The 16,121-nt window shown below is 42.6% G+C and overlaps 1 protein-coding gene across 1 annotated transcript in view; it reads right to left on the reverse strand.

Annotated features, from left to right (window-relative positions):
* Positions 1-4,026: 4,026 nt before the first annotated feature.
* Positions 4,027-16,121, reverse strand: part of Rhobtb3 (Rho-related BTB domain containing 3) — a gene marked incomplete at its 5' end in the record, with an annotated part of 66,985 nt that continues 54,890 nt past the window's right edge. The window contains 2 exon segments of the mRNA XM_013512974.1: positions 4,027-7,195; positions 12,271-12,367. Coding sequence (XP_013368428.1) covers positions 7,080-7,195; positions 12,271-12,367 — 213 coding nt within the window.

Here is a 16,121-nt window from a genome sequence, read left to right on the forward strand (position 1 = left end):
CAGGGTCTCAGGCTTATGACTCTCCTCGTCTAACCCCCTGAGGCAGTCACGGCATAGTCACAGGGCAACCTAGGAATGCAGGAGAAGTAGAATCCTGGCCCTTACTGGCTACTCGTTAAAAGCATGTTTTGTGTTTTCTAATGAGACAGGGACTTAAAAACCATTTTTATTATGAACCGTGACTCTTCACTCGAGCCTACAGATGCCCAATCAATAGGTAAAAACAAAACAAAGCTTGACTTTCATTTTTTACCATTTGTTACTGTAAATCTCTGGTTAAATCTCTTCTCAGCTTTGCAGAGGATACATTGATTATTTAGGGAGTGTGTGTCTGGGAGCTGGCCAGACAGGGCTGATCAGGCCTGAATTTATAGGCACTCATCCGTGTTCAAGACTGAGGACATCAAGATAAGAGGTTGACAGGGACGTTCAGCTATGCACAGAAGCCTCCAGCCACTGTCCTTAACCTGTGATCACCCAGATTCCAGGAAAAGTGGAGCCCACATGACTGCGACCCCCACAGACAGAGACACTTTTCCTCGGAATGAAACCATCTCTCCACCATAAGATTCCAGAATTATGACACCAGGACTGTGATAAGGATCAGCTGCACCTTAGCCCACCAGCTAATTCCGGAAAGCTGGCTTCTCATCTTTACGTGGGGCCAGTCTGAACCCCTTCGTCAGTGTGTGCCCCTTCCAGCTACCTAAGCTGGAGTCCTGCTCTATCTTCCCTCCAACATTCCAATTAAAGTTTTTTTTCCACTGGGCATGGTGGCACACGCCTATAATCCCAGCACTCAGGAGGCTGAGGCAGGAGGATTATTGCAAGTCCCAGACCAGCCTGGACTACAAAGTGAGTTCAAGGCCAGTCTGAACTGCAGAGCAAAACCCTATCTCAAAAAAACAACAACAAAAAAGCTTTTTTCTGTAAATTTGTGCTTTAGTTTTAATTTCTACCTCTACTAAAGCAAGAACCCATGCTAGACAGGAACACATTCACTAGAATCACCCTTCAGGCTCCAGGCAGGACAACACAGGCTACTCCCAGCATTCATTTCAAAACAGTTCCAGACATTACCCACTACCCAGTTCTACCCATTACCCGCTCTGAAGCTGCTTCCACAGGTTTTCAGTATTTATCATAGCAACAGCCTCACTTCTCGACCCCTCAGGGGAGGAATACAATCAGCCCTCTGCACCTGCAGGTTCTGAAGCATGGATTCCACCAACTGTGGATGAAAATACGGAAAAACAGCTTATTTCTAATGAACATGCAGAGGCTTTTTCTTGTCATTACTCCTCAAACAATTCAGCGTAGCAACCATTTACATAGTGTTTACACTGTCTTAAGTAATCGAGAGATGACTGGGTGTGGGAGGATATGTATAGCTACATGCAAATCCTGTACCATTTAATACAAGGGACTTGAATATCGATGGGTTTTGCTATCCTGGGGTTGGGGAATCCTGGAATCAACCTCCACAAACCCTGAAGGGTGACTATCTGTTGTTTTTTCTATTATTCACTTCGGATTACTTACCTCAAATATTAACCACAATTTTGGCATGTTAACCAGTCCTACTAGATGAAAAATCATAACCAGATTGAACTTTGAAATAGTTTTTCTGGGGGAGGGCAAATGGAATGAAACTGGGTGAGAATGACCTGATGACACCTTGACCTTAGAGTCAGCCTTGCAAGTATACTCAGAGCGAGTCCCCCAGGGACACGCCCGGTCTTCGGGTGTCTTCCTTACACCGCAGGACAGCGGGACGGAAGGACTGCTGAAGGACAGAATCACCCCCAGCGGTGGCTGATGACTGCAGATTTCTAAGGCTGCTGTGGGGGCTGTTCGCTAGTTGGTAGGCTGCATGGGCTCTGAGTCAGGTCTGAGTTCTTCCCAGATCTGCGGCTTTTTAACTATGTGGCCTTGGGCTGTGACTCACTGTCATTATGGAACAGTGACACTGAGGCCTGGCTAAGGCTTATGGGAAAGAGGCTATGAATACAATAACGACAGCAGTGATACTCAGAGTGCGAAGTGTGCACAAGGCACTGACTTTATTACTTCTACTCCTCCCAAAGATATCGTGGATTAATATGTCTATTCGCCCCATCCTATAAGCACGCAAAGGCCAGAGAAAGGCCACTTTACCTGTCTGAGGTCACAGTAAGAGGGCAGCTGGGATCTAAATCAGGCCAGGCAGCCTGGTTTTATCATCCACAGGCTCAATCACCGTAGCAGGAGACTGGTAAGCTCTCTCTCCTAAAAGAACGAATGTATGCACCACGTCTGGTACTAACACAATAAATGGTAATGGCGAAGTAAGACATGACACTTCTCTTCCTCAGGCCTCACCACACTATGGAGTTAGCACAAATCGCTCTGCCTGCAGGACACAGGCACCTAGATCTCGTTGTTGAACATCAAACCCTTAAGCAGAGCAGGACAACTAGGATTTTGAGAACACGGGCAGCCCCATGACAGGAAGCCACTGCGGGCGGTTGAAGGAGCCTGTATGCTCTGAGCTAACGCGGGACCATTTTCCCCCTTCATCACGCCCAGCAGGAGCTCTGCTGTCTCATCCATCTTACTATCTGACCCACAGTCCACACTCCGGGCGGAGAACTCCCCTAGAACCCTTTGTCCGTGTTCTGCAGCCCCTGGTAGCCCACCACTCACTACTCTGCATTCTGTATGTTCAACAGGCAGCTGGCCACCCGGGAGACCAGGCCCCCCACACCAGCTGACTCTGCTAACTCCAACACAGGGCAAACAAAGCTCCAAGTATGAGCATGCTTTTTACTCTCATTTGCAAGTGTGTGGATTACTGTTCTAGCTGATGCAACCTGGCCTTTTCAGATGACACAGATAATCCAGACCCTACGCTTGATGGCAGGTTAGGAAGACGAATAAGGAAAGATCCCATGTGGGAAACTTCATAGCGATCGAGGCCCAGCTGACCTTCCCTGCAGACATGAAGGAGAGCGCAGCAAGCCGTTCCCCCTTTGGCAATGTGCAGGCATGCCGGCATGCTGCAAATTCCAGGAAGAAGTGAACACGGCTGAGATCTTGTTTAAAGAAATACTTACCTGGGTACACTTTGCAAATGATGAGAAAAGATGAATTTCCTATTAACCTAATTGCTTGCTCCGTTGCCTCCTAAGCTGAATAAAAGCAAGGTGAGCCAGACGCTAAGGGCTCTTTGTCCACTAGAGGCAAGAGCTCCGTGGCCCCTCTTTCAAAATTATCTGTGTCTTGTCTTTAATCTCCGTTTGCCCCCTCCAGTTAGGCATTCCTAGCTGCCTGGTTTTCTGCAATCCCTGCTCTTGAGTAAGAGCCAAGATCACCAATATAGAGTACCCAGGAATGCTGTAAGTACCATACCAGAGGCATGAAGAGCTAAGGAAAAGACATGCAGAGGCCATTAATTCTCCGTGGGAGAGTCACAGAAAGGAAAACAGAAGTGACATTTAAGTTGGGTTTTACAGAACATACAGGTTTTTGCAATCTAACCCAAGCCATAGGAAGACTTTGAGGTGTACAAATACACAGACTCCCAGAATGACAGTAGTCAAGATGGCGTCTTTTCTGCTTGTGATACAAGTGGAAGACACGGCTGGCTTATGAAAGGCCTCGCTGGCCATGAGGATGGTGGAAGCTCTTCTATATCATAGATAGAAATGAGGGTCTTCAAGGAAGATCAGATTTGTGTTCTCAACGTAACTCCACAGCAACAGTGGAGCCGCGATGGATGTAGCAGACATCCCTGAGAATGTGAGAGTGTTTGGGGGATCACTGTCACACGGTGTACAATACTCCCTCTCAGGACGGCAGCCGTCCTCTCTCTCCTCCTGCTCCGGGCTCTTAGGCCTGAGAAGTTTCGAACCTTTGCTCCGGTTACACACAGCAGCTGCCACACTTCACAAATTCTTGGGCCCCACCAGCATTCATGTGTACAGAGGACTTACTCCTATGGTAAAAACAATTACCAAAACATCCTTCTAAATAAAGCCATCAGCATGCTAAAGGAAATTCTTTTATTCTTTAGCCAGTTGTTAAAAGTAATGCTAAATTTTACAAATCTCATTACACCATGAGTCATCTACAATATCAGCAACACTCCAAATCTTTATGGAAATTATGAGACATAATTATGCCTGAGAAACACCTGGTAGTATTCTCACAATCATTTTAGCATTTTAACACCAAGGGAAAATAACTACAAGATACTTCATTAAGCTTGTTTTTAAAAAAGTTTATTTGTTACAAAATGTTAAATACTAAAGCTAAAAACATATAAATTCAGGTCAGGCTCTATTAAAATACTCACATGCCCTTCTTTGCAAAATCATTAAAGATTGAATTAAACAGATGCTTTAAATAAAATAAAATACTCTGAGGACATTTGTGTCCAATTAGCTATCGTAGTGTAGTGCAGTTTGTAAAATTCTAGTTGGAAAGTTTAGCTACCGTGGAAATAAAATGGATCCAATTCCACTGTCTTTTGCTGCTACCCAATGTGCTGCCACCATGCTGGTGTGGACCGGCTGAACTTGCGATACAGTCCCGGAAGTTCGCTATTACAAATCCAGGCTCCTGTAACAGGAACAGAGTAGCCAGAAGTACACAAAGGGTTAAACAGCATGAAAACGTGGCCCAGAAAGAAAAGGCCTTAGTTCGGACATACAGTATCCTCTCTAATTAAAATGATTGGGAAATATATTCAAGCAGAGATCAGCAAAAAGCATACACCCATCTAGAAATAATTGTTCAATTGAAAAATTCTTGAAACCAGCACTCATTTCCCTAAGATAGTTTATAAGTCTTTAAAGTTTCTTGTTAAATTGGGTGAATGAAAAGGTATTGAAGAGTCTACACTCAATAAGTTCTAACGCTAATTTGATTATATTTTCATTAGCTCTGGAGAATTGTGGTATTGGGCTGGGCTGAGTCACACAGGTGGTGAAGAATTTTCAAAATAAATACTACGTATCAACACCCAGGAGCACCACTTTCCAACTCAATTCCCACTCAGGCCAACAACCAAAAAGAACTAGCTACTATCTGTTTAAATATTAAATAGTATTTTCCAGAAAATATTTTAAATTGTTTTGCAACTTGTATTCTTCCATTTTATAATTTTACATGCTATAGTTAATATGGGGATGAGAATGTGCTTATGAAGTAAGAAAGGCTACCACTGCATTTTAAAAGTTCATAAATGTGAAGGATTTTCTAGAAATTTGCTATATTATCTACTCTTTACAATGCTACTCCTAGGCAAGTGGGATTTGCTAATAGTTGATTACTTAGGTGATTAAAACACAAAAAATACAAAATGCATCCCAGTAATCTTCATTGACACAGCCCAACTGAAAGCAGGTTTCCTGGAATACATATAAGGAAGTCTTTACTTTCTTCTGACAGTATGGTACACGTATACTAACTGCATGGAATCCTAATACTACAGTATAAGAGTGTTTAATCAAACATTTAAAAAGTTGGAAAAAATATGTGCATTCTAAAATCACGAATTTAAAAGAAAAACATATTTCAATATTAAATTACAGACAACAATAGTCTGAACAATAAATACTAAGTAATCTGTTCTCTACCTTCGGGCTTATGAGCTTCTGATATAATCATTTCTGTATTCGTGCCCTACAAGAGAAACTAATTCTGTCCTCTACCCCAGTACCATCTTCTCTACATGTAACAAGTCTTTGATTTATATCCTTTCTTTAACTTACTGGGTAACCTTAAAGAGTAAGACTTAAGCCACTCCACATCAAATAGCCTTGCAGTCCTTGGAAAAAATTCAAACAATTCACACCACCGACACCCTAATCTTAGCAAATACACTGAAGTTACTGAGCCTTCACAGCAAATTCTTCAGAAAGCATCTTTCCCTGTGTGCATCTTCATAAATGTGTATTAAAATCAAGCTAGTCAGTCACTCTTACCAATATCCTGGCCTTACAGAATCATCAATTAAGTATTTGTTCATCAGCCGCAGAGCCAGGACTGAGTTTTAAAGCTAATCCAACAGAGGCGATGCTTGTGCACCAAGGGAGGTGGCAGCGGAGGCCGGCCTGGGACCGACCCCCCCAGAGCAGGAACCGCCATTGTCCTCTGCCCTCCGACAAGCTGTCCTGGATCCCCTCAACGCCAGTGTGCTTCAGCTTTCAGAGAAAATGATGTGTGAGTCTACGGCCACACCACCCTGAACGCGCCAGATCTCACCTGATCTCAGAAGCTAAGCAGGGTTGGGCCTGGTTAGTACTTGGATGGGAGAATGATGTGAGCAGGAGAACATGGTATTTTTCCTGCCAGGAAATACACATAATTTTAGGGGATCACTGCAAAGGGAAAACAGGGGCCCTTCTTCAAACATCATGAAGAACTTTAGGACAGCCATTGCCAAACACTGAAGCAAGTGGGAAGCCCTTCCCAGTGTGACAGGAAAAGCCGGCGCCGGCTGGGTCTCCTGCACAGGCAGAACCCGGACAGAAGAGGTGATGCAGCTGCAGAGTCCGGAGGAGGGAGTTTTGTTCATAGTGCTGATTCAAACACTGACACTAGTGTGGAACCAACGAGCACAACCCTCTCCAAATCTCCAATGTTCACTTCGGAAATTTCACGTTGGACTGGTTAGTCTCCTCCCCTAAATTTCTCACTGCAGAAGCAGTTACATGGGGTCCTTCACTGCCCCTTATTTTAATACAGCAGCTAATCAGACATGATGAATTTCTGTATCAATCCTAATTGATTTTTTAAAAAAATTTAAGCACTCCTAACAGGGAAGGGTCACCAAAGCAAGAGTACATCTTAAAGGGAAAACACCTCTGTACAACAGCTTTATATTCTAGCGTAAAGCCTTAGTTTTAGTCTGTGTTATATTTTGTTCCCTTTTAAGAATACAGTTGTAGGTTTTTTGAAGAGAACTGATAAACACATTAGGCTGATTTTTTTAAACATCCGTACTGGCATTCAGTCATAAGAATTTCACTGGAATCCAGCAGCATCCCGTTCTTTGTAACAGTGAAAACACGGACGGATATAAAAGCTCCAGGTCACATCACTACGCAACGGCACTTCCGGGAGTGAATATACTTCCTGTACTCTGCCAGCTGCTTCAAGTACAGATTTGATGGCCATCTATGCCTTTCCACGAAACTGCGCTCTTCCACTGAAATGTGAAGAAAAACGTTAATAGAACGTATTTTATTTTAGATCACGTTAAGATATTAACTGTTGATTTTCTATGTGATTGATGAAATCCAAACTCTGTTGTACTTCCCCTACCCTTCCTGGAAGCTTTCCAGAATGATCTAACAAAATTTTGGTTAAACCAGTCTTCAGCGTGTATGCTATTAGGTGGTTTACGATTATACACATCTTGCCCAATGCTTCATCAAACAGTAGTTTAGTATTTTCTTTTTTTTCTTTTTTTTTGTCTTTTTGAGTCAGGGTCTCTCTGTACCATTCAGCCTGGCCTTGAGCTCACTTTGTAATCCAGGCTGGTCTCAAACTCACAATGATCCTCCTCCCTCAGCCTCCCAAGTGCTGGGATTACAGGCGTGCACCATACCTGGCTTATTTTCCTTTCTTTTTCAATAAAACTTTAACTTTCCTGGAGATAACAGACTCATTTTTTGTTGTTGTTTAATTTTTTTGCAGCTAACTCACCTTCCAAATTCTGTGAGGTTCTCCAGGCTGTTTGCCACCCAGCATGGTCAGGAATCTACCCATCCCCAAAGTGACTGCTGGCCCCAGAGGTTCACCCGCTCTCCAAGCCCCGCACCCTCTGGCTTTCCAGGCTTGCTCAGGCCTTTCCCCAGACCTTCCATGCCTGAACTCGGATTCCTTCACTTTATTCCTTAATTTGGGGGAAGCACAACTTTTGTTAGCTTCCTGCAAAGGAGGTCTGAAAAGTATGTTTGAGATGCTGTTTGTGATGAAATGTCTTTAGTTAATTCTCACTCATGACTTACAATTTGGTTTGGTATAGAATTCCAAATTGAAAACTCCTCTCAAAATGTTGAAGACAGTACCCTACCACCTTCTAGTTTCCAAGGTGAAGAATTCCACTGCCACTCAGATTCATAGTCCGGGGAAGGTGGTGTGTGTGTGTGTGTGTGTGTGTGTGTGTGTGTGTATACGCACATGTGTTTAAATCCTGGAAACTTAAGATTTTTCTGTTTACAGTTAGTGTTCAGACATGTACCAGAGTGCCTTGTTCATTAAGCTGAACATTTAGCAAATCCTTTCAGTGTTGACTTGGGTTCTCCAGCATTGGGCTAACTTCCTTACAGTGATTCTTTGATAAATTCCCTCCTGTTGTTTGTCTGTATGAACTTCTGCTACATACTACTTCTTCTACAATGAGCCTCCAATTAAAAAAAAAACTGGCTCTCCTGCATCTTTGCTCCTCAGAGTTCATTTTTTCTCCTGTTTGCATTTATTGTTTCCTTTTTGGTACCTATGTTGTTGCGTCAGCAATTGCTTCAAACACTGTATCTGCTGAGTCCCAGTGGTCTCTTCATAGTTAAGAGCAAGACACTGGAAGCTGTCCGGAAACCTTTGGGGCACGGCTGGGATATGCCTGGTGTGACTGAGCAGATACACCTGCCCACACGATTACCATGTGCCTTCTCCCTGAGACCAGAGAAGGATACTTCCCCCTCATCCCCAGGGTACGGGAGCCAGGCTGGCAACTGCCAAGCTGCCAGAATTCTCGAACCTGGGTAGGGAAGGAGGCTGGAGCCTTGGCGTGCAATGCACACGCTTACATGCAGTACCATGCTTCAGTCCGGCTCCTCACCCCTAATCTCAGCTACACACAAACTGCACGGCCCCGTAAGTGCTACATCCTTGAATTTCTCCAGAAACAAACTCCCATCTCCTGCAAAGATGAGGAAGCACTTGCTTGTGTGTGTGTGTGTGTGTGTGTGTGGAGGAGGCAGTAAAAGCTTCTCAATCAATATTCAACTAATTCCACTGCTTCCCTCCTCAAGCCCCATCCTGGCTTCAGAAACGCCTAGCACCTCAAACATCTAAGACTTCTGGGATCCCGCTGGGGGAATCAGTTTGCTCCCCCATTGTGTGTGCACTGAGGTTTGCTCCTGCTAAGTCAGTTTGCACTTCTCCATCTGCTTCAACCTCATCCACTGAAATCTGGATGAACGAGGCCTTACCCAGGCTGCGGGGCCTGGATGGAAAGAACGGCACCACTCAGGGAAATGTGTCCTCCAAGTTTCATTAGGAAGCAAAGGTGACATGAGATGATCCCTCCAGTAAGTTATCGCAGATGAGCTCTGGCAGCCAGCAAAAATAGAAACAAAACAAAATCTCCACACCATATAATACACAGGACACTACTGAGCCAAATTAAACTGTGAGGAAAATCAGTCCATAGACACCAAGGGGAACGTGTTCCTGTGTGTTGCTGGTTCCATCAGAATCCAGTATCTAAATATCTGTGTGATGAGCTATTTAGCTGGAGTCTGAGGTATCCATGCCCACATTGATGTGAGCTCTTTTCCAGTCCAATTTCTAAATACTTCTAAAATCAAAAAAATTCCCAGTCAAAACAATGCGTAGAATTCCAATGATAATCTGATAACTTCTGACACTGAGAATGGCCAATTCTACGAGGAAGCTGTGAAGAAATTCTGACAAAAACCCTTCAGAACTTGAAGTGACCCTGTGAAGTAGGCCAGGTGTAAGGCACTGGAAAGGGGAGATGCCTGTGACACCCTGAAGAGGACACATGCCTTCCAGGGATGGCCACTGCCCAGCTCCTATGGTATATGGCTAGTGCTGCCCGGAAAGATGGTGCGAATATTCAGGTCTTCCAACTTTTCAAAAGAAGCCAGAAATCTAGAGTTCTAAGCCAGGTTTGGTGGCACACTCCTGCAATCCCAGCACTTGGGAGGCTGAGGCAGGAGGACCGTTGTGAGTTCGAGACCAGCCTGGGCTACAAAGTGAGCTCAAGGCCAGCCTGAGCTGCGTATCAAGACCCTGTCTCAAAAAGACACACAAAAAAAATAAAAATAAAAAGAAGAAGAAATCTGAGTTCTAAAACAGCAATACAAGAAGGAACCAAACTGTATAGTGAATATTTAATTTTTTAATAAAATTATTACAGTAAAGGACACATTGCCATTAATCCCCCTGAAATACTTCCTCTTGCTTCAAACACACTTTTCCCATCATTTTGCCACTTTCTGAAGCAGTTCTGGAAGTCCTCTTTCGTGAATGTCCTTACAAGGTCTGATCTAATATATTACCTATTGTTAATCTCTTATTATTTGGTCATAAAATTTTGTTTTATTTAAAAAATACAAAAAAAATACAGTAAATACTGCCACTATCCAAGGGAAAGGCAGACTCATAAAAACACGACAGTGTTGCTGGGGATATAGCTCAGCAGCATAAGCACCTGCCTGGCAAGTGCAAGGTCCTGAGTTCGATTCCCAGTACCAAAAAAAAAAAAAAAAAGTTAAAAGAAAAAAAACACAACAGTGTGTCCTCATCCACCTTATTCAGCAGATCAGGCACCATGTGACTTCTCGCTCTTACCCGAAGTCAAAACGACCATGAAGGGGAAATGTTCTGAATTCATTCAGGACATCTAGGCAGCCACAGCAGCGCCCTAAGGACACTAATGAGAGAGGATTTCCACATCTGCTTAGAAAGTGGCAAGAGCAACGGGGTAAGTGTGTTCAAAGCAAGGGAAAGTATTCTGAGAGGAAGTAATAGCAACTCGTGTCTTTTACTGTAATAATTTTTTTTTAAATTTACCATATTTTTTGATCACACTGCATAATACTTTAAAAATGAAAATTTAAAAATACAGTCCAAATAGAACCCCTCGACGGGCTACATCAAGCCCACAGACTGCCCGTTTGTAACCACCGATCTAGAGAGTTCAATTCTCCGTTATGCAGGAGCTTTTTCCTCCCTTGAAGTCCACATAGCAGAGCCAGCTGCCAGGCACGAAGGCAGCATGCAAACTGCTCTAAGGATGCCTTAATTACCAGAGCGGAACAGAGGCAATTGCTGCTGCAGCCTCTGCCCCTTGCTCTGCCAGCTCCTGGCTCTGGGCAGCCCAGCTTCCCACCGTCCCACCTGGTCACCCCCTACTTCACAGGCAACTGCGTAAGCAATGAAATGTAATTCAAGTTGGTAAACAAAAAAATGTATAGAGCATCTCCCCATCCCCAGGCTGTAACACTACTCCACGCATGTCATACAGCTCTACAAAGTAAGCAGAAAATAACCTTACTCTTCCTTATAAGTGAAGGTGACCCAAAGAGCATTGTGAAAATGGGTGTAAAATGAAAACATCGCTGTTAAGGGGCTTCCCACAGGCACACAATATTTGCTGACTGGCGAATACACCACTAAAAATCGACTGTGCGTTTCCTTGTTTCCACAATGGTATGAGTGGCTGAAGGAACAGATTTTCACATCTTTTATCAGCAAAATGTTTTTACTTAGTAAAATTTTATGTAGAGCTCTAAGACCTTCACATAGCTCCTTGGAGATTTCTTTGTCTAGGGTTTGAAAGTGCTGACTAGGTTGCCCTTCAAATTTCCTTGAGTCTACAGTAGGTAATAATAAGAGCAAACCACTACACCTTGTTGTCTGATTAGTCTGATTGTCCACTATGACGGCTATTCTATTTTCATTTTGCTTCTGCGTATGCGGTACTGGGAATCTCACCCTTTGGTTGGTTTTCATCTTTATAATTTACCTTCTAAATATAATATATATACTTCTGAACAGCAAGTTTCAGAATTAATAAAACATTATTTCTCCAAAGTAATATATGGGATTCCCATAATAGAAACAATAAATACAGATCTAGTACAATAAAACTATGTCATAATAATAAACAATAAAAATTGAAGTACTGTTGTTTAAATTATGCTTCTGACTTAGTGACAACCAAGATCTCATTCATTAAAACCAAATGCCACCTGAGGACACTTTCAGTCACTTTTTATCTATTTTTTACAAATGCATTTAAAATTGAATAGGAGCTATAAAATAATTATTAGAAGACCTCTTGTGTGACACAGGTCAAGTTGCTTATGTAACACTGGTGACTATCAATTAAAGTGTCCTCAGTCACCTCACTGCATAATTTAAAAGATATGTATTACACCGAACATTACCGTGTTAAAACTATGGTTTACAAACTATAATTTCCAACCTAAGAACAAAGAACATAGAGTTGTTTTTTGTTCTCCCTACCTGAAAGATCTTGAAATTCAGGCTTTTGACTGAAGATGAGGTAGTTGGTGGCAATGAAATGAAGTAGCCAGGTGGAAAGGCAATCAGAGTGGTGAAACTGCAAGAGAAATGAAAAGGGAACCGGTATTGTACATCGCGACCATCGGTACGATGGCCGGTGGGAGACAATGGTCTAGCAGAAATCACAGAGCACTGGTATCTATGTGTCTGTGTATGATGCACCCTTCCAACTGTCAGAGCTACAGGGAGGAAATGGGAACATTACCAATAAATACTAATACATATATTAATGAAGAAGCTGAATCAACAGTAACAAGCTATGCCTGCCCTGTGGGTAACAAACGCTGGAGGTGCTTGAGGACTGCGTGTAAACTTTTAACCTAAGGTCATGGACTTCTTCACCGACTACACTTGTAGCAGAGGAAGATCGTGGTGAGCAAGTTCTAATAAACAAGTGCACCGCAGAAGCAAGTGAAAAAATATTTTGAGGACACATCATTGCCTAAGGGTGTGGGTGGTGGTGTGTCAATAGTTCTATGAGGAAGTTATATCTGAAGAGCTGCTTTAATGGACTTCCTGTCACACTGGGCTGGACTTCCTGTCACACTGGGCTGGACTTCCTGTCACACTGAGCTGGACTTCCTGCATGAGTCTTCTTCTGAGTTCCAACAGCTTCTAGGCGAGGGAAACTAAGAGCCACTTGGCCACTGACATCATGGCCTTGATGCCCCTCAGTGTCGCTGAGTCATCAGCCCCCAGTTTGGTAACAGTAACCTGCTGGTAGGCAACTCAGTATATGAGTAGAGTTCTTTTTTATTACTATTATTACTGTGGGCGATAGGCATAATATAAGACATTTTAATTATCTGTGGGTGTACAGTTTAGTGGCACAGTAAATTCATATAAGTGTGTAACCAGAACCACTGTCCATTTCCAGAATTGTCCTATGACCTCAAACTGAGACTTTGTACCCTTTAAACATTAACTCCCCTAGTCCCAGGCCTTGGTAATGACTGCTTTATTTTGTATCACTGGAACTATGAGGACACTTAAATAAACACTTTCCTTCTTTCTCTTGGTTTACTTCACTCAGCATAATGTCTCCCAAGGATCATCCACGTTGCAGCATGTAGCAAATTCCTTCCTTTTCAAGGCGAACATTCCATGGTCTGTCTATGCCACCTTTTGCGCATGAGTGTATCCTTAGCCGGATGCCATTCTGGCTCAGTATAACTCTTCAGGAAGCTCGAAAATGTTAATTAACCAATGAACAACAATAAACTGAGGAGAGTTTTAAGCTCCAATCTTAAGGAAGAAGCTCAAGGATGGAATCTTTTAAAAATTTACAACATATACCTTCACAGATTTATGTTCAGTGTATGAAGGCAGAATTTTTGAGTTGGAAGGGATGCTATAGTTCATCTGTCTCAGTTTTAACAATCTTTTCTTCCCTGTCTCTTAGAAGAGGAATGTGATCTCTTAGGAACAAAGTACAAAACTGCAGCTACTTTAACAGGAGTCACCATCAGGATTAGATGATTAACCCAGAACAGATAACCTACCCCAGATCAGGACAATGCCCAAGAGCTGTGACTCTGAAAAAGAAAGGCGATCACAGAGAAAAGTAAGTAACTCCAAAAACATGCTCCAAAAGCAGAACTTTACTTCTGGGAAGATTTAAGATATCATCACTGTGAGCCCTTGGCAAGAGACGGACCGCACGTCCTTGTAAGAGAATACATTAAAAATAAACAGGTTATGAAAACACTAGGAAGAAGAAAAAAGAATTTTAAAACCAAATTTGGAAGACAGCTAACTATCTCAAGCTCAATGTAAATATATTACAAAGAGAGCGGAGAGTTACTCGATTTTTAAATTTGTTTTTAGTATTAATATTGAATCTGTATGATTTTAAGATGCTTATGAGAGAAATGAAGTCCAAGAGAGTTATGGAGACAGTAAAATAAAGGTGCAGATACTTCCACGACCAGAAATATGTATGCTGACGGGGAGCAAGCTTTGGGGTGTCACAGACTTAGGTTCTTTGCCCCATCATGTGCTCCGGGAACTTGAGTGAAGACAAAGTTGTCCTGCTTTTGAACATCCTGGACGTCAAAGTTGACAGGAACAGACGATATGCTGTACACCAGGCACTACTTTAAGAAGCCCTGACATTCTGTAGCCCTGGATCAGACGCTCCTGTGAAAACGATCTGGAGGGGTCAAGTCTCAAGTCCTCAAGCATCTCCGGTGGAGAATGGAATGGCGGATAACCGAAGTACTGTAGTATGACTCAATCCGGGTAACTTTCTGCTACCAGGTTAAGAGTCGCAATGAAAAGACTTTTTTTTTTCCTTTGGTGGTACTGAGAATAGAACCCAGGGTCTTCACATTGAGCCACATCTCCAATGCCCCCTCTCCTTTTCACGTTTTTTGTTTAGACAGGGTCTCCCTAAATTGCCCCATAAGTCTCTTACAATCTTCCTGCTTCAGCCTCCCAAAGTGATGGGACTATAGGCGTGTCTTACCACCGCGGGCTAACAGGAGCTTCTGACTGGGGCCACACCTGAAGGTTTGAGCCGATTTCAAGCAATCCTAGTACTTACAGACCTGGCTCGGTGCTTTGTCAGATCTATTATATCCTAGGTCTTTGCAGATATAGTCACTCATACTAACTTGTGTAAACTCCATCTGTTCCCTAAAATTAGCAGCAATAGTGGTTTTTATTAGTATATGTTTGCAGTACACAGAGTTTAAAATCGTCTTGGGGACTGGGCAGTTGCACAGAATACAGATTGGTTCTTCCTTTCTGATCCTCCCTCCCATTCTAAACCCTCTTCCACCATTTTTGTTCTTGTTGATACCACTGATCTTATCTCATGTTTATGGCATATAATGTTCACATTCCTAGTGGTTATTGGGTTTCTGTACATGGTACTGCTATACTAGCCTGCATGTACTGCCATAGTATAATGTCTTTAGCTCTTTGGAGAAGTTACCTAGAGGGTGAATAACTGGGTCACACGGCATTTCTAATTTTACTTCTTTGAGGAATTTGATTTGCATAATGGTTGTACTAGTTGACACTCTCACCAACAGCACAGGAGGGTCCTTTTCAACCACAGCCACACCAGCATTTGTTACTTTTTGACTTCTTGTTGGTAGCCATTCTTTCTGGTGTACGATGGAATCTTAGCATTGTTTTAATTTTCATTTCTCTAATGGCCAGGGATGTTGAACATTTTTTCATATGTTTGTTGGCCATTTGCACTTCTTTCCCAGAAAAATTATCTGTTTTCTTTTTACTTGCCCATTTCTTGATTGGGTCTTTGGCTTAGGTGGTGTAACTGTTTTGAATTCTTTAAATATTCTAGATATTAGTTCTAAAATTAGTTCTCATCTTAGAAGAGACCCAGAAGAACCAGAAGGACATATTCAAGGGTTCCTCAATCTCTAACTTTTCAAAACTGTACTCGTAGTTGGGTAAAATGTACCAATGAAAGACATTTTGCAAGAATCAATGAAATACAGTAATATCTCCTACAAACACCTGGAACTTCAAAACACATTCACAAAATGCATGAAGCAGTGAATCAGTTTAACTTAGCCATGTCCACCAGCATATACAGACTACATGCCATATTCCTTTAAGGAATGCTGTGATGTGATCCTTTGGGAAAATTCAGCATAAATTCTGTTCCTTTTTTTTTGAACCAGAAATTGAACTCAGGACCTTGTGTTTGCCAGGCAGGTACCGTGCCGCTGGGATATGTCCCCAGCCCTAAAATTGTTTCTTATAATGCTTCCGTGATGCTCAAATGACTGCTAAAGGTCACTGCTGGACAAACCTTC

Source organism: Chinchilla lanigera, unplaced genomic scaffold, assembly GCF_000276665.1.
Source record: "Chinchilla lanigera isolate Chin_1 unplaced genomic scaffold, ChiLan1.0 scaffold00017, whole genome shotgun sequence".
Taxonomy (NCBI): domain Eukaryota; kingdom Metazoa; phylum Chordata; class Mammalia; order Rodentia; family Chinchillidae; genus Chinchilla; species Chinchilla lanigera.